The following is a 17,880-nucleotide window of genomic DNA, read 5'->3' on the forward strand; positions in this document are numbered from 1 at the left end:
GGGCCTCTAGCCGCCGCAGCCCGCCCGCGCGCCCGCCGGCCTCGAGCCCCGGAGCCGTCCGGCGGGGCGGGGCGGGGCGGCCCGCCACCATGGAGCCCCAGCGCCGGGAGCTGCTCGCCCAGTGCCAGCAGAGCCTGGCCCAGGCCATGACGGAGGTGGAGGCGGTGCTCGGGCTGCTCGAGGCGGCCGGAGCGCTGAGCCCCGGCGAGCGGCGGCAGCTGGACGAGGAGGCGGGAGGCGCCAAGGCGGAGCTGCTGCTCAAGCTACTCCTGGCCAAGGAGCGGGACCACTTCCAGGACCTGCGGGCGGCGCTGGAGAAGACGCAGCCTCACCTGCTGCCCATTCTGTACCTGAACGGCGTCGCCGGGCCGCCGCAGCCCGCCGAGGGCGCCGGTGAGTGTCACCCTGCCCCGGCCTCTCGGACCTGCCGTCCACGACTTCTCTCTCCAGCTCTCCTAGGGGGAACGCACGAGGGCCATCAGTCTACCTGGCGCTGGCCACGCGTGGAACCTTCCCTCCTTTAGCCCGTCTCGGGGCGAGAGGGTGATGCGTGGACCCCTGCTTCGCACCTCCTCCCTCCCGCAGTCCGGCCGTTGCTGTGAACAATGCCCGGCACTGCAGGCCTTGACCCTCCCAGGTGCCACGGCAGCAGGGTCCTCCCGAGACCACTAGGTCCAGCCGCGCGGCGACCTCGGAGGGATGTCCGTCAGTCCCTTTTTTAAGGCTCTTTACCATCCGCCAGGCCTTTGGGAGCCTCTGCTAGCCTTTAATCAATGACCCAGTCTAGAAGAGTGGAACCAACGCCAGAACTGGTATTCCTGAGTTTTGGGCCCTGTCTTCTCCTTGCAGGACCACTGGTGTCTTTTCACTTTGTGGCTCTCACATCTCCCTCTGCCCAGAGCTCAAATCTGTGTGCTCACTCAGACTTGTGGTTGATTATGCACAGTGCCTGCTAGGTTTCTTTGGAAACTATGGACCCGGAAAAGTTGGGGAAGTTGCATTGCACCATGGGAAAATCCTAGTAGTGGCTGCTGGGGCTCAGATCCCTCCCTGACGGTACTGAGCTGCCTGAGGGGGGAAAGTGGTGGCTGGTTCCCTTGGGTGGTGGGTGATGGATTTGTGAGTGTGTGTGTGTGTGTGTGTGGGGGGGGGGTACTGCTGGGAGTTTGTGACAGGTGGTAGTCTTGGCCTGGCATGGTTGGGGAGTGTGGAAAGCCAGCCTTTTAGAGAAGGAAGCTTGAGGGAGAAGGCTTACCACTGAGGAAGGAAGAGAGCCAGCATTTATTAGGCACCTACTGTTGTGGCACGCCTGCATTTTATCACATTTACTTGTTACCACTCTGAGCTGTCTATTATTCGTACTTCGCCAGAGAGAAAACTCCGGCTTGGAGTGGTTAAAATGCTCAAAGTACTGAAAACCAGGAGTTTTCAATTATGACTTATTGTTTTATTGAACACATTTTGAGGCAGGACGCAGCAACTGCCACCTTTTTAACGTCTTCTCCTTGTTTTAAGAGCCATCCGAGAGGGCTGACAGACTGTGCTTAGCAACTTGTAGGCCAAAGGCTATGAGACCTGTTTATTTGGCTGTTAAAAGCCTCACTTGTTAAGGGGATGATTTTATAAGCTGTTCCGGGTAACAGCTCCAGTGTATATTGGCCATCTCAACCTCACTTTTTATAGGGAAGGAAACTGACATACAGAGCCTAAACTTCTGGCCTGCAGCCCATCATTTCTTTGGTGGCCCGTCTGTCTCCACTTTGGGTTTCCAACTCTAGCATTTATGCCCCTCACACCTGCCTTCTGTCCCCTAGTTGTGATTATATATGAGTTTCTGGGCAAACTCAATTCTCTCGTGGGATGGTGCTTTGGAAGATGCTAAGAAGGGCTGTCAGATGTGGCCATGAGGATAAGGACAGAGGGAAATCTCACTGGGGTAATTTTTTTTCTTTTAATTGCTTTTATCTGTCTGTCTATCCATCTGTCTGTCTTGGAAGGAGAAAGTTTATCAAGGAAGCGCAGAAGTTGGAGTGCAGACTCAAGTCCTCATTGGGATGTGTTTGAATCAGTGCTAGCTTTAATCTCTGGAATAGATGGACAAATTGCCATTAATTAGGTCCCTCCCCTTTTCATTCCTGGTGGACAAGGTGGGGCCTCACAGGGTCAAAGTTCCAGGAGCTGGTCCTGACCTTCAAGGAAGGGATGGAATAGGGTTTGGATTTTATCCCTCAGGGCAGTGGTTTCAGACTCTAGGTTTATCACAATGCAGAGTTCTGTAACTTTGCCAGAGGATCATGAACTCCTCAGGAAAATAATTTTCAAAGGGGAATTTAAGTTTGTTTTAGCTAATACTTTAGAAAAAAATTAGGACAGCGTTTGATACGGCAAGATGCCATCTAGAGCTTCTAGGGGAGAGGGTGATGTGATGTGCAAGTAAGCGATAGAGTGTTGGGGCCTTTGTAAAGTAAGAACTACTGTGCAGGGGTTTGCCAGCTTATTTTTTCTCTTAGCCAGGAAGCAGTGCATGATAGAGCTGCTGTGGTTGAAGGGGTGGAAACACCTGTCTCATCCCCAAGAAGCCAAAGTCAGGGAAACCCAGCACTGTGTCCTGCCTCCTTGCTCTCTCCAGCGGTTTCCACTCTGCAGGCAGGTCCACAGCTCTGTCTGTAAGTGGGCTTTAGTGCAAGGCCCTTGTGGGAACCTGAGAGAGGAACCAGTTGGCTTCCTGAGGATCCATAGCATCAAGGGGAGGCCCCTTTGTCACCAACTCTGCATAGGAGGTGCCACCATCACCTTGGTGGATTCCACACCCCTTGTGGGGCCCTGCTCCAGAAGGCCCATCCCCTGGCTGGCACTCTCTGCTGTGGGAGTTTGCTGTACTGCAGGCACATGATGTCCAGCAGCCCCTTCCCTGGGGTCTGGAATGGGGAGGAAGCTGTCCTAGGTAGTACTGGGCAAGTGAGCAAACCAAACCAGAGCAGTCTCTTCTGCTCGTGTTGTTTATAACCAGATGTTTATAACCCACCGTTCTCAGGCCTGGAGTATGAAGGGAACAAGAAAGTACAGTGCCGTTTTGTTTTAGGGGGTAGAGGGACTTCTGTACTAGGATTGATGATAACATTGCTGTTGGGCATTTTGTATCTTATACTTTAATATCTCACTTAATTGTGTGGCAACCCCAGGAGATGAGTGGTGTCATCTCTGCCTTATGCTGGGTTCCATTCCCCTGTCTGTGAGGTGTGAGGATAGGGTAGAAAGCAGCCGGGAGTCGAGGCTAAGCCCCACGCTCCTGATTCTGTCTTGGCATTTTTTCCTGTGGCCTGATTAGGCCTTCCCCTTACAATTGCAGGCCATTTCCTGCATTGGGGAACTCTGTGGACTTATGTAGCCTTTCCTTGTCCCGATCCTGGATCTGTAAGGAAGAAGTGGTCACCTTTGCCCTGGCTGATGGTAGTGAGAGGATGGAACTCTTGTTCTTCCCTGGATGACTCAGGGCCACAGTTGTACCAGGATCCTTTGTTTTTCCTCTTTGATTTAGTTACTAACATCTGAGTTTTCTCACTTGAGGGTCCTTGACTACCTGCCTCTGGAGTGAGAGCCCCTTCCTGGCTGGGAGCCTCAGCTTCTTCATCTGTGAGATGGGGCTGGGGATGCTAGGCTGCCCGCCTCAGCCACTGGGAGGGCAGAATGTGACTCGGGAGGACTCAAGTGCCTGGTCCTCTGCTTGGTCCAGCGGTGGGGGACAGAGACAGGGATGTGTAGGATGTAATTCCAGCCTGCAGCTCACTGCCTCTTTGGAGGAATGGGACACTCAGGAGAGTGACATTGTGAGACAGATCAGTTGAGTGATACACCTGCAAGCAGGCTTTTCCTCCTTTTAAAACTCTGCATGCTATACGCTTTCCCCAGACACTCGCATCCCTGCCTCCTGGCTCTAATTACCATCTAAATGTGGAGGGCTCCCCAAACCAATCCACGCTGGGCCTCTATTATGGGGCAGAAGTGGCAGAAGTTGATGATTGCCCTCCGGCCCCTGTCCACTGTGTGCTCAGAGCTGAATGTGTCTTTCTTGTCCCCTCCATGCCTCTCTTTAGTTTCCTAGTGAGCTGGCTGACTTGGCTTCACCAGAGTTAAGAGAATGGAGACAGTATCATCTGCTGGAGAAGCCGAGGAAAGCTTCATGGAGGAACTGGGGCTTGAGCTGGGTGTTGAAGAGGTGCTGCAAGTGCGCAGAGGGAAAGGAGGAGGACGTTCTGGGCACAATAAGAGTAGATACGACGAGAGCAGGGGCCTCGCCATGAGAGGAGCGGTATGTTTTCAGGTTGTAGAAATTAGACCAGCCTGAGTAGAGCGGGACATTGGCATTGGCTCTGGGTGGATGGGATGCAGAGGTGATCTGGAGGACCATGATGGCTAGGCTGAGCCAGGAGTTTGCATGTCACTTGGAATTTAGGCATTGTGCACTTGTTAGAAGTTAAAGCTGGAGGAATTTTATTTTTTTTAAGGAATAACTCTGCCAGGCTTTTCCAGCAGGACGAGTGCAGTTTGCTGCTGACTCTCAGATGCGGATTATTTATTATTCATTAGAGGTTATCTGGGCCTTTTGTTCTCTCCCTACTCTTTCGGATACCAGCCACCTTTTCTTTGTCCACTCTGCCCTAGAGGGTCAACAGGGACATAGATGTAAGTAAAGGCTCCAACCACTGTGGTTTTTCTTTTGGTTCTTTTAATTGTATTATTGAGAGGAAGCGATGGAGGAGCTTGATAGTAATGGTCAACAAGAGGTTTCTAAGAGAGAGGCTGATTTTATTTATCCCTCTGTGTATTAAGTCAGGGCATCTTTATTGAAAGTGACAGAAACGTAGCTCAAACTGTATTAGGCAGGAAAGAAATCTACTGTATAATATTCTAAAACTTTGGGATGGATTTGGAAACTGGCCTTTGGATGATTGATCGTGAATGTTGCGGGCTTTTCCCGTGGGCTTAGAACATGGCCTCAGACTCTTCTGGGCTTCATCTTCACAGCCCCTGACCAGAGGATAAAGGGAGCTCTAGCCAATCAGCCCAGGCTGAAAAATCTTTTGGAAAGATCCTGATTGGCCTGACATGTGTCTGCATGAAGCCCAATCACTGTAGCTGGGGTTGGAGGACTAAGGTTAGCCCAGCGGTGGACCCAACCAATAGGATAGGGTGATGGGATACAGTGATTGGCAGCCCATACCAGTACCATTTGGTTCTTTAGAGTGAGGAGACGCAGTTCTCCAAAGGAAGAAGATCAGGAAGGATCACGTAAGACTGCAGGTGAATGTCCACTACATGTGGTCTCATCTTTGTGCGATTATACAATTAGCAGAGGAAGTCACTGCTGGAGTAGGGTGGTGGGGAGAAGGGGTCAGACTTCACTAGATTCTAGACCTTGAGCAAGGCAGTTGACCTTTCTGAGCTTATCTCCTACTCTACAAAATAATTAAAACAAGAACTACTTCACTTTGCTGTTTGACAATCTGTGATAAGAAAAAAGAGCATCTTGTTACTTTGGTAAGCAGTGCAGCCTGGAAGCAGTCTTAGAACCAGAAACCTGGGATTCTCCTGATATTGCTGAGGGTTATGTGAGAGCTCCTTGTAATTATGCAGAGGAGATGTCAGGTTGCTTTTGCTGTGGCTGTGGGTCACCAAGAGCTGAATTTGCTGGTGTAGCCTTAATCTGTTTAAGAGAGCCTGGCCCAAGGTCGGTGTTCAGTAAATTTCTGTTGAATGGATGACTGGTCAGCTGTGTGTAGAGTGAATGGTGCGTCCCTGCGGAAGTCTAGGTCCTCCTCCGACATATGTGCAGATTCCTAAGCGGTGACTTTGCAGTGACAGAAGGCTGTGGGAGTGCAGGAAGGCTAGAGTGAGTCCCAGGTGCACACAAGGATGTCACCACCCACAGTATGTCTGTGATGGAAGTAGGTGGTGTCTGAAGTCCCCAAGGTCGCCCATCAGGTATCAGCACTGTGAGGCCGGCTGCCAGGAGCCCTGTGGAGTGCCCACATTACCTGTTTTAGGCGTGGAGAGCCCTTCCCTTGTTGCACTCAGAATTTGAATGTCAGCTTGGTGTCCTTGAAAGAGTCCTGGATAGTGATCTGCTCCTAACTGTGCAACATCTTGATCTTGGATAAGCTGTTTAACTACCCGAGGCTTGGATTTTTTTCAGTATAACAGTGAAACTAGAAGTTTAGCACTGACTGAGGACTTGCTCAGTCCTGTGGGGTTGTCAGCTCTTCCAAGGTAGCATTAGGTCCAGGGAAGCTTGGTGTTGGGGTTGGACTAGATTTCTGAGTCTCCTTCCGTCTCTGTACCATGACTTCTGTTTTCTGATTTAGTGTTGGCACTGAGTGATTTTTGATACTCAGACTTTCTATTTCTTGAAAAAGTCAGCAGCATAGGAGAAATATTTTGTCTTAGTTTTTTGTTCCACTTCATTCCGACCACCTGTACATCTTGCAGGCCAGTGCAGGGAGGCTCTTCAGTAATTTCCTGTGACCTTGGGAAGACATGAGCCAGAGAAATATTGGGCACAGAGCAAGAGGACTGAGCTGCTGCTCAGTCTGTGCAGTAGGCATGCCAAGTGTGTTCAGCAGAGAGGGATTTTGAATGGGATTGAGCTGGGGCTACTGCATCTTTTTTCGCCTTGTACGTGGGGCAGATTGCATTATCTCTGAATTGTGTCTCTATTGATCTTTTTGAGACAGAGTTCCATGACAGTGCTACAGAAACATTTTAAACTAAACACATGTTTGGAGTGACCCGTATGGGCCATCCAACACGAAACCCTTTGGTGAATAATTGTGAGGTGACTGTTTACCTTGATATTCATTGCACACTAAGGGTCGTAACCCATTTGCTTTGAGGTTTTTTTTTTTTTTTAATTGTGGTAAAATATATGTAACATAAAACTTGCCATTTAAACCATTTTTTCCTATTTTTTTAGTGGCAAAATATACATAATATGAAATTGAGCATTTTAACCGTTTTTAAGTGTCCAGTTCAGTAGCATTAAGTCCATTCACATTGTTGTGCAGCCATCACCACCATCCATCTCCCGAACTTTTTCATCTTGAAAAACTGAAACTCTGTCCCCACTCAGCAGTAGCTCTTCCTTCTCCCGCTCCCACCAGCTCCTGGCAGTCAACGTTCTGCTTTCTGTCTCTGTGAACTTGACTGCTCTAGGTACCTCATGTAAGTGGAATCATACAGTATTTGTCATTTTTGTGACTGGCTTATTTTACTTAGCATAACATCTTTAAGGTTCATCCACGTTGTAGCATGTCAGAATTTCCTTTTTTTAAAATTTTATTTGAGTTTAAAAATTTTTAATTATGGTAAAGAACACGTAACATGAAATTTACCATCTTAACCATTTTTAACTGTCTAGTTCAGAAGTGTTAAGTACAGTCACATAGTTGTCTAAGAGATCTCCAGAATCTTTTCATCTTGCAAAACTAAAATAGCTCCCTTTTTCCCCTTCCCCTCCACCTCTGGTAACCACTATTCTACTTTCTATTTCTATGACTTTGACTACTCTAGGTACCTCATATAAGTGGAATCATACAGTATTTATCCTTTTGTAATTGGCTTATTTCACTTAGCATAATGTCCTCAAAGTTCGTGTTGTAGCATGTTTCAGAATTTGTCTTTTATAAGGCTGCCTAATGTTCCATTGCATGTGTTTACCACATTTTGTTTATCCATTCATCCGTCAGTGGACACTTGGGTTGCTTCCCCCTCTTGGCTATTGGGCCTGAAGCTGCTGTGAACATTGGTGTACAAATATTTCTGTGAGTCCTGCTTTCAGTTCTTTTGGCTGTATATCCAGGAGTGGAATCACTGGTAATTCTAAGTTTAATTTATTGAGGAGCCTCATATTGTTTGCTTCAAGTTTTAATTAAGGTAATTCATTCTGGCCACAGTAACTTGACTTATGGGTAGGTGGCCTGGCTGGAGTCCTGGTTCCAACGTTTTCTTTCCTTTTTTCTTCTAAAAATTCTGTATTTCCCCCCCCAACCTATTTTGGAAAGTCTCAGGACAGTTCCTTTGGACTTTAAAGAAAGATTTGAGTTTCAGTAGTCATCTGTGACTCTTTTGAGGTCAGAAGTTGTTAACTGTATCATCCCAGCAGCATTCATATCTGGCAGCCAAAGGATGTTCACACATTTTCTTCTTGTTTGCAGTACTAACATCTCTATCCGCAAAGGCCTTGAAGTATGTTAGTTATTTCTGCTTTGTAGACGCTACTACCATTCAGGGTTGGTTTGGTTTTTCAGTCTTGAATTCAGGGTAATGGCTATCAAGATTTTCTTTCAAAAGGCCTAGATCAGTATTTCCCAAGGAAACGTCTTCTAAACACTAGTTCCATGGGATGTGCATGGTATTACTGGATGAAAGCGTTCTGTGGTCAAAGCATTTGAGCAGTGCTGGTTTGAGCAGGTCACACAGGCTCCTTTATTGGGGCCTCTTGAGAGGGCTTAGGAGCCAGTGTGCTTTGGGACTTCACTGCAGTGGGTTCACTATGCAGTGTTTCCCAAACCGACTTGACCACAAAATCCTTTTCCATGGAGCATCTTGCGACATCGGTGCTCTGAGAAGTGCACTTTTGGGAAACTTCAGCACTAGTGCACGGAACTGGAACATCCGTGTACACCATTATTTTTCATATTTTCTCCCAGCTCTCTCACTTGGGGCACCAAAACCTTAAACTTTCCTGTTGTTTTAAATTCTAATACCAGCTGAACTAGGCACATGTGATCCTGGGCGAGTAGATTTTTTAGATGTGTCAATGACTTAGATGTGTAGTAGATTCCAGGAGCAGTAGATGTTTCAGTTGTATGACGTTGGGTAGGGTGTGTGACTTCTCTGGGCCTCAGTTTCCCCAGTGTGGCGTGACAAGAATGAAGTCTGGTTTCGTGATGGCTGTCTTTGAGATGGTTCAACTTCTTGCAGTCTTCTCTAGGTGTTAGCGGGCAGGACCGGGCTTTGGTCCACAGTTGGGGCTTCCAGAAGCGCCTTGGAAGGATGTGTACAGATCTGTCTTGGTGGTTTGGTGACTGCAGGTCTGGGGACTGGCTAACTGTTGGGCAAGTCTTTCCTGAGCCCAGGGAGGTGCTGGGCTGGGGAGCAGGAAGATAGTCTCTGCCCTGAGAGTGTTAAGTTACTTCTGGGAAGACGGGTGATACAGATGAATGAGCCAGGTGGCCTGAGCATTGTTGGGGGGTTTCGAGCCAGGGAGGGAGTCCACAAGAGTAGAGACAGCTGAGTGTCATGAACCCTGTCTTGGGGACTTCCACAGACTGGGGTTTAGATCTTGGCTCTTCCTTCTTCAGTGGTGTGACTTCAGCAAGTTGCTTAACCTGTCTGGGCTTCTTTTTTAATCTGTAAAAGTGCTATTAGTATTCTTCTCCCAGGGCTTTGGTGGGGACTGAGGTGATGATGAGAGGAGAGGGCAAGCTGTTGGCCCTGCCGCTGGGGTGGCCTGCCCTTGAGTAGAGAGCCGATGTCCTGCCTGTGCTTGGGATCAGGAGGTATCACAGGGCACAGGCCATACCTGGAGTTGGAGAGAGTCTAGTGTGTGCGTGGACCAGGAGTCCCACACTCCTGGGGCTGCTCAAGACACACTTTCAAGTGCTGTGGCCCTGGAGCCCACATTTTAAGGAGGGCATCGCTATGAGCTGTGAAAAGTTCGGCTCCAAAGGACCTTGGGAAGAGTTTGTGTTGGAGGAAAGGAGCCTTCGAGGGGCTTGGATGCCTGTGTTCAGCTCGACATAGGGCAGTGATGAGACCCTGTTCTCTTTGACCCCAGAGAGCTGAACGTGGGCTGAGTGGTAGAAGATCAGTGGAATTGAGCTCAACTTGAGAAAAGACCTCTCTCCCTGCTTTGCTTTGAAACTTCGTATTATAAAATTTTCAAACATATGCAGAGATGGACAGCATAATATGACAAACACCCAGCTCGCCCAACAACTTTTGTTTTCTGTAGTATTTTAAAACAAATCCCAGACAGCATATAGCTTCCCCCATATGCACTTAAGAAATTGTCTCTAAGAGATAAGGGCTTTTAAAAAAACCTAGCCAGAAGACCATTTTCACAACCAACAATATTTACAATAATTTCTTAACGTCATCTTATTCCCAGTCGATGTTCAGTTTTCCTTGTCTTAGAAATGCCTTTTTATAGATGATTTTTTCAAATTAGGATTTTAATAGACTCATACATTGTGCTTAGTTGATGTCGCCTTCTGTGTCTCTTTTGTAATCCCTAGCAGCTACCTTATGGGCCCTTTTGTTTAAGGAAGAGCTACTTTTTTTGGGGGACGGGGTGGAATATTAGCCCTAAGCTAACATCTGCTGTCAATCCTCCTCTTGTTGCTGAGGAAGAGACTGGCCCTGAACTAACATCTGTGCCCATCTGCTCTACTTTATATGTGGGACGCCTACCACAGCATGGCTTGCCCAGCGGTGCCATGTCTGCACCCAGGATCCGAACCAGTGAACCCCGGGCCACTGAAGCGGAACGTGGGCACTTAACTGCTGAGCCACCCGGCCGGCCCCAGGAAGAGCTTGTTTTAATGGTTGGTGCCATCCAGCTATGGAGTGGACCATTCTAGGTGGTGACGTCCCTTCCCTGGGTGTCCACATAGACAGTGGGTGATCACAGGGTGGTTTCTCAGAGAATGGGCTGTGCAGTTGGATCGTAAAGCTCTTCAGCCTCGGTTTCCTCACAGGGCTGTTGCAGATAATTAAAGGAAATAACATGTGAAGTGTAAATTTCCTTTATGATTTTAATTTTTTTTTTTTTAAGCTGTGGGACCCTTTTCATTAGCTGGACTTTTACATGAAAGACGTGTAAAACAGACAAAGAGGTGCTGTGATGATTGGGTGTGGAGGCCTGGAGCTTGCACCTTTTCCTTGTGGCACTCCCTGAGGTACCTCCGCGGGGTTCCCCAGAGTTCTCCAGGGTTCCAGGGAACACAGTTTGAAAAACCACTGGCTTGGATGCTTTTGTTTTAAGTTGCTCCCCATGCTGAGCGAGAGAAGAACCACCCAAAAGCCTCAGCTTCCTGTGCCTGAGCCGAGTGGGATTGGTGAGTCACAGCTGGACCCAGAAGCTGCGACTGTGGCAGCTGTGCTTCAGTGAGATAGTCTTGTCTTCACCTGCTCCTCTGTTCACCTTTGTAGGGTTCTTTTTGGGATGAACATTAATCATGTTCTCAAAAATGACAAATGACCACAATGCGGCTAATAGAAAAACCACTCTCTGCTACCCAAGACAGTGATGTGGGAAGGAACAGAGTGAAACTCCATCAGATGGGGTCCCTTGCTGTGGAAAGTGGTTACTTTTTTTGAAAAATTATTCTTTTAAAAAAAGGTATTGTCACCAGCTCGTCCTACCCTTATACTGCATAAGAGAACTGTTTGCCCTTGATGTATAAATAAGTCCCTGCTGGTATGCAGCCTGCAGGTGGGGGCCGTGGAGCTGCCTGTGTAGGAGGCATTGTCCTCAGAGGCAACCCCCTGGGACTCCAGGCTGCTCACCTGGGACTCTGAGTTGCTGCCTTTGTGGCCGTCTCAAGCCAGAGTGTGTTTTCTCTGCCCACAGTGTTTTTCTAGGTGTGGTGTGTCTCTCTCAGGCAGCTCTCAGGCCTCTTTCTGAGTCAACTTCAGGTTGCTTGTCTGAATGGTACCTCTCTGACTCCATAAGATGGCCTGGAACCCTCAAATGAATCTTCTTCTACATCATTTTTGGCCATTGTGAACCTGCTGTCCACACGTGGTAAAAATCTGTCTAGCCAATAGTGAGGGATGTGATAACAAAACAAATGGGAAGAAACTTATTTTTATATTTTGATGTAAGAAGTCATACTTCACGAAAGTTTAGTGACCTTTTCAAGACTCATGATAGCCTCTCTTCTTACTCCGGGTAACCTCTTTTTCTTCTTATCTGGCCAGAATTTTCGTTTTCTCTTTGTTTCTTAAGCAGCTTAAGATTGTTGCATATCAGGGCTGGAAGGGATCTAAGAGACCCCTTTGCCCAAACTGCTTATTTTACACCTGAGAAACAACAGTCTGGAGACACAAGGGGACTGCACTGGGATCTCAGAGCATGCCACTGGCAGAGCTGGACACAGGATCCAGGTTGCTTCCCAGACCGGACTCTGTCCAAGGCCTTTCTGCCTGCCTCAGGCTGGGCGGGCAGTCTGGGCCACCTTGGCTGGTTTTTCCTGATCCAGGCCTCGCTTTGCAGGCACCAGCCTTTCCAGTGAGGGTGAGTAAGTGACGTCGAAGTTAATGGAGTTGTGCTACAGCTTCTCATTCCTGACCCTTGAAAAAAATCTTTTATTAGCCCACGCAATTGGTATTTATGTTCTACAGATGGACAAACTGGGCCAAGAGAGGTTCCTCTGCTTGCTCAGGGCCAGCAGCTGCTGGGAGTCTGGGCAGGCTTCGCAGTCCTTCTCAGTTTCTTTATAAAGACTGCATTTGTTCTGTATTCTCAGCCATCCTCTGAAGGTTTCCATTGAGATGTCTGTGTTCTGCACCTTGGACACCCCTCCCCTTGTCACAGTATTCATTCATTCAGCAGATATGTTCTGAGCACCTGTCACACAGGAGGACTGTTTGGATGCAGACGTAGGACATGACATCTAAATTTAGTGCTGAGTCAGAGAGTGGGTCTGATGTTGGCAGGAGGCACCTCGTTGTCTCATTCGTTTTGTGATACAGCAAAAACTTCCAGGGCTGACTGCCGTGGCTGCTTATTGCTTAGTCACAGGACAGAGTTCAGGCAGGAAAATGATGCCACCAAGCCTCTTGGCTCAGAGGAAAAGGCCTTTAATAAAGATAAGAGGGTAAATGCCCCATGGACACCGAGTTGGGGCCGGTCTCAGTGGGATCTGGATCTAGGAAAAAGCAGAAAAGTAAGCAAAACCAAAATGTGCTGGTCTGGTCCTCTGAAAAAAATATAGCTGAACTTGAGGCAACTTAGAATTTAGGGACTGTGTGTGTGAGTATATACATGTATATGCCTATGTATTCTCCTGACTCATTTCTGATAGAAAATGGTAGACTACCTTTGTAAATCATGTCATATTTCCTCCCTATTAATGAGCCCAGGGAGAGGGAACAAAACAGTGACCAGCTGTCCTTGCTTTCTGTGGGAAGTTGTGAAGTTTCATATAAACTCATTCTTCTGCCCTCAACCTCTCTTATATTAAGGTTTCTCATGAAAATTCAGTAGAGCCAGTCATGCTGTCTTCTTGTATGAGATCACACAGCCTTTAGCCTGGAGCCCAGACAGATAGGGACCCAGGTTTTATCTGTCCATCTGTCTATCTGTCCACCCATCCATCATCCATCCAGCATGTACCTGGTCAGTGCTCTGCACCAGGCTCCAAGTGCTGAGCATGCAGAGATGAGGAAGACATTAGCATCACGCATGAACCACACCACAGACCCATATTGAACACCCAGACCTCGATTTGTTCTTGTAGCTGGAATATATATCCTATTGTTCATCAAAGGTTTTCGTTTTTGGTTACTCTGTCTATTTTGGAGCTTTAAAAAGTGCCAGAAAGTAGTCAGCCTAGTTGATTGACTTCCTACTTCTCACCTCCCATTTGGCGGTTTCTAGCAAATGGTGAGTATTTTTGCAAAAATTTATGAGATTCTCAGAAGGGCGATGAAGAAGATGGTTCCTGCCCCTTAGGAGTTTATCATCTCATTGGAAAGCCCAAACCTGAAGGAGCAGGTGTCCAGCAGTACAGATCTTGAAGAGCAGAGGAAGCTGCCTCAAGGAGAGTGCACAGCAAGCTGGCTGTGAGGCTAGGTGGGCGCTGGAGAGGGGCACAGAGGGAGACAGGCCTGGTGAAGGTAGTGCGCAGAGCAAAGGCCGGAGACCAGGGAGAGAATCTGTTCCATGAATACTGGGTGTTTATGGGAATCCTGGGCTTCTGCTTGGGGCATGCCCTCAGTAGCCACTGGGAAAGTGAGGCCGGGCCTTCCTAGCTATCCCCTGGAAGGCACAGAGCTGCTGCTTCCAGTCATTCTCCCTGTGATTGGTTCTCTCTGAGGCTCCTTGAGCCCAGGGCTGGAGAGAGGAGTGGGAAGATTTGGCACAGGGTAGGAGGGTGGTCTGTGGGATATGGCAGAGGGCACTGTGTCCAGAGGAGGGTCTGGTGAGGTGTATAGGCCGACCGGCCTTTGCAGAATTCCTGAGGTGTCTCACTGGCTTTCTGTGAGTTGTTAGGTGGATTGGAAATCTTTTTCCTAAGTTTCAGGTCTGAGAGTTACAGCTGGGCTATTTAGAAATCATAGTCTGAGTCCTCTGGGGAACTTGAGACCAGTTCCCATCTGCTCGCTTTCTCTTTAGGGAAGAGAAGGGAGTGGCTGAGGGGGAATGAGTGACCACTGCTTTCTAGCTGTGTCCCCATGGCCACCTCGCATAGCCTCTCCAAGTCCCTTTTTTTATTGGCCCTGAGCTAACATCTGTTGCCAATCTTCCTCTTTTTTTTTTTTTTTTTTTGGCTTGAAGAAGATTGCCCCTGAGCTAACAGCTTTGCCATTCTTCCTTTATTTTGTATGTGGGATGCCACCACAGCATGGCTTGATGAGCAGTGTGTAGTTCTGTGCCTGGGATCCGAACCCACGAACTCTGGGCTGCCCAAGTGCATGAACTTAACCACTGTGCCACCTGGCTGGCCCCTCCAAGTCTTATCCTTATCTCTCAGATGGGGTCCTGATACCACCTCCTCCTCAATGCAGCTGTGAAAGTAGGTGAATGATGCAGAGAAATGGTCATGTGCACGTAGATGGTTGTGTACTGGGCAGATAGTAAGTTTTTATTGCCTTTGTTGCTATATGGTGCCGTGTCTGTTATTTTTGTATTTTTCTCCTTTGAACTCACCAGCAGCCCTTTGGAGATCCTTACTCCACCTTACAAGTGAAGGAACCAGGGGGAGGCCAGGTCACTTGGGAGTCAGTTGAGTGGGGTGGTTAAGAGTCTGTATCTAAGCCAAGTATTGGTTCAAATCCTGGGTCTGCTACTTACTGTGACCGGGGGCAAGTCACTCTCCCTCTCTGTGCTTTGGTTTCCTCATCTGTGAAATGCGGATAATAATAGGAAGTTGTATTGTAAGGATCAAAGGAGTTACTGTTTGTAAAGTGTTTAGAGCAGTGCCTGGCACACAGTAAGCGTGATGTCAGCATCAGCTGTTACCGGTATTGTTATTAGTGCTCCAGTCTCGTGGCTGGTTAACTGCCACCTTAAACTGTGACTTCCAGGGCAGGTTGGTTGGTTTGTTCCGTGACTCTAGCCCACACTCAGGGTTGGTCTATAGACCAGTGCTGATCTGCAAACTCTTAGTTCCTGGTCTGTGATGAAGTTAGCACGGAGATTGAAAGCAAGCATTTAACAACCTTTAGAGCAATTTGACCTTGCTGAGACTCATTAAGTGGGTATGGACTGCTTCAGGTGCTGTCAGATCACATGGGGAGTCATGTGTGGTATGAGCTGTGCGTAACAGTCATCGGTAGTAGGACCATGTGATTACAAATGAAAAAGTGGAGTGGCGTGAAAGCTTCACTCTATTGCTGCCCACCCCTGAACAGTCAGTGTCCTTGGGAGGATCCCCTGCTGACTGGAGCAGGTGGGATCTGTGGCATTTTGCAAGCTGGTACGTGATGTTTCTGCTCCAGCAGTCTGTGACAACTCAAGGCAGTGAGGTCTCTTGACGGAGATTTTTATTAATGAGCAATTGTTTCCATTCAGTGCTACTGACGCTTACTGGGGCAAATGCCTTTCTTGCTGTTCTACCAGGCGTGGTTCTGGCAGGTTTGGTAAGAACCCACAATGAACTCTATCCCTTTCCACCTCCTAGGCTGGCAGAAACTAGAAAGCTTGATGATGTCAACGGACAGCAGGGGGTGGGGATGCAGGAACTCACCCCTGCTGGTACCGCTGTCTGGAGCCTCTGGCAGGGCTCCTGCAAAGCCCTGACTCTGTCCCCTTCCTGGGTGTGCACCCCCTAGGCTCTCACACAGCTCCCTGGGGGGACAGGACCCAGAGGTTCACTGCAGTGCCGTATGGGGTGGTGTCATCCCTGAGAGAGCTGATGGCTGCAATGGTGGACGCATGCCCATAGTCCTCTGCAGCAGTTCCAGGAGACTGATGAGATGCACACGGCAACAGGATGGATCTTAAAGCCTTGTGTTCAGTGAAAAACTAAGAAGTAGAGCAAGGTGGATAATATAATGCCATTATGTAAATTAATAATACAAAACAATACCCATTTTGCAAGAACACAAAGAAAAAGATAACCACACAAGAATGGTCACCTGTGGCCATGGGGGAGGAGAGTGGTAAGAGAAATGGGAATAAAAGGAAATAAATAAAACCAGAGAGGGAGGAAAGAAGCATCACTTTTCTGTTAGTTGCTGTCCTTGAGGGAGGGGCCCCTTGCCTGTCCTGTGTCAGCTGCACTTGATTGCTCAGCTTCTGGTAGTGTGGCATCTGGGAGTCTTGGCTGAACTGGCAGCCTTAAGCAGATAGTTCACCCAAAAATGGCCTCAGTAAAGTTACCCATGTCCATACAGGGCTGTTGCAGTCCCAGTGGGGCAGGGGCAACTGTAGTTCATGGAACAATGGTCTTAGTAGGGACACGAGTCTTTTGGGGTTCTTTTGGATTTTTTTTGAGGTCATATTGGCTTATAACATTGTGTAAATTTCACGTGTACATTATTTCAGTTTCTATATAGACTGCATCGTATTCACAACCAATAGTCTAGTTTTTATCTGTCGCCGTACATATGTGTCCCTTTCCCCCTTTCACACTCCCCCACGCCCCCTTCCCCTCTGGTAACCACTGATCTGTTCTTTGTCCATGTGTTTATCTTCCGCATATGAGTGAAATCAGTGTTTGTCTTTCTCTCTCTCACTTGTTTCGCTTAACATAATACCCTCAAGCTCCCTCCATGTTGTCACAAATGGGATGGTTTTGTCTTTTTTTAATGGCTGAGTAGTATTCCATTGTATCTATATACCACATCTTCATCCATTCATTAGTTGTTGGACACTTGGGTTGCTTCCACATCTTGGCTATTGGTGGATAATGCTGCGATGAACATAGGGGTGCATAAATCTCTTCGAATTGTTGATTTCACGTTCTTTGGATAAATACCCAGTACTGGAATACCTGGATCATATGATATTTCTATTTTTAATTTTTTGAGAGATCTCCAAACTGTTTTCCATAGTTAGCTGCATCAGTTTTGCATTCACACAAGCAGTGTATGAGAGTTCCCTTTTCTCCACGCCGTCTCCAACACTTATTTCTTGTCTTGTTAGCTATAGCCATTCTCATGGGTATGAGGTGATATCTCATTGTAGTTTTGGTTTGCATTTCCCTAATAATTAGTGATGTTGAACATCTTTTCATGTCCCTGTTGGTTATCTGTATATCTCCTTTGGAAAAATGTCTGTTCATATCCTCTGCCAATTTTTTGATTGGGTTGTTTGGTTTTTATTGTTGAGTTGTATGAGTTCTTTATATGTTTTGGAGATTAACCCCTTGTCGGATATATGATTTGCAATTCTTTTCTCCCAGTTGGTGGGTTGTCTTTTCGTTTTGTTCCTGGTTTCCTTTGCTTTGCAGAAGCTCTTTAGTCTGATGTAGTCCCATTTGTTTATTTTTTCTTTTGTTTCCCTTGTCTGCGTAGACATGGTATTCAAAAAGATGCTGGTAAATCTGACGTCAAAGAGTGTACCGCCTATATTTTTTCTAGGAGTTTTATGGTTTCAGTCTTAGCTTCAAGTCTTTGGTCCATTTTGAGTTTATTTTTGTGCATGGTGTA

At 47.6% G+C, this 17,880-nt stretch overlaps 1 protein-coding gene across 2 annotated transcripts in view; it reads left to right on the forward strand.

Moving 5' to 3' along the window:
* Positions 1-65: 65 nt before the first annotated feature.
* Positions 66-17,880, forward strand: part of DLG5 (discs large MAGUK scaffold protein 5) — a 129,028-nt gene continuing 111,213 nt past the window's right edge. For both annotated transcript variants that reach the window (XM_046655504.1, XM_046655505.1), the window contains exon 1: positions 66-393. In XM_046655504.1, the coding sequence (XP_046511460.1) occupies positions 90-393 (304 nt within the window). In that variant the 5' untranslated portion in view covers positions 66-89. The remainder of the gene's footprint in view (positions 394-17,880) is intronic.

This window comes from Equus quagga, chromosome 2, assembly GCF_021613505.1.
Source record: "Equus quagga isolate Etosha38 chromosome 2, UCLA_HA_Equagga_1.0, whole genome shotgun sequence".
NCBI classification, from domain to species: domain Eukaryota; kingdom Metazoa; phylum Chordata; class Mammalia; order Perissodactyla; family Equidae; genus Equus; species Equus quagga.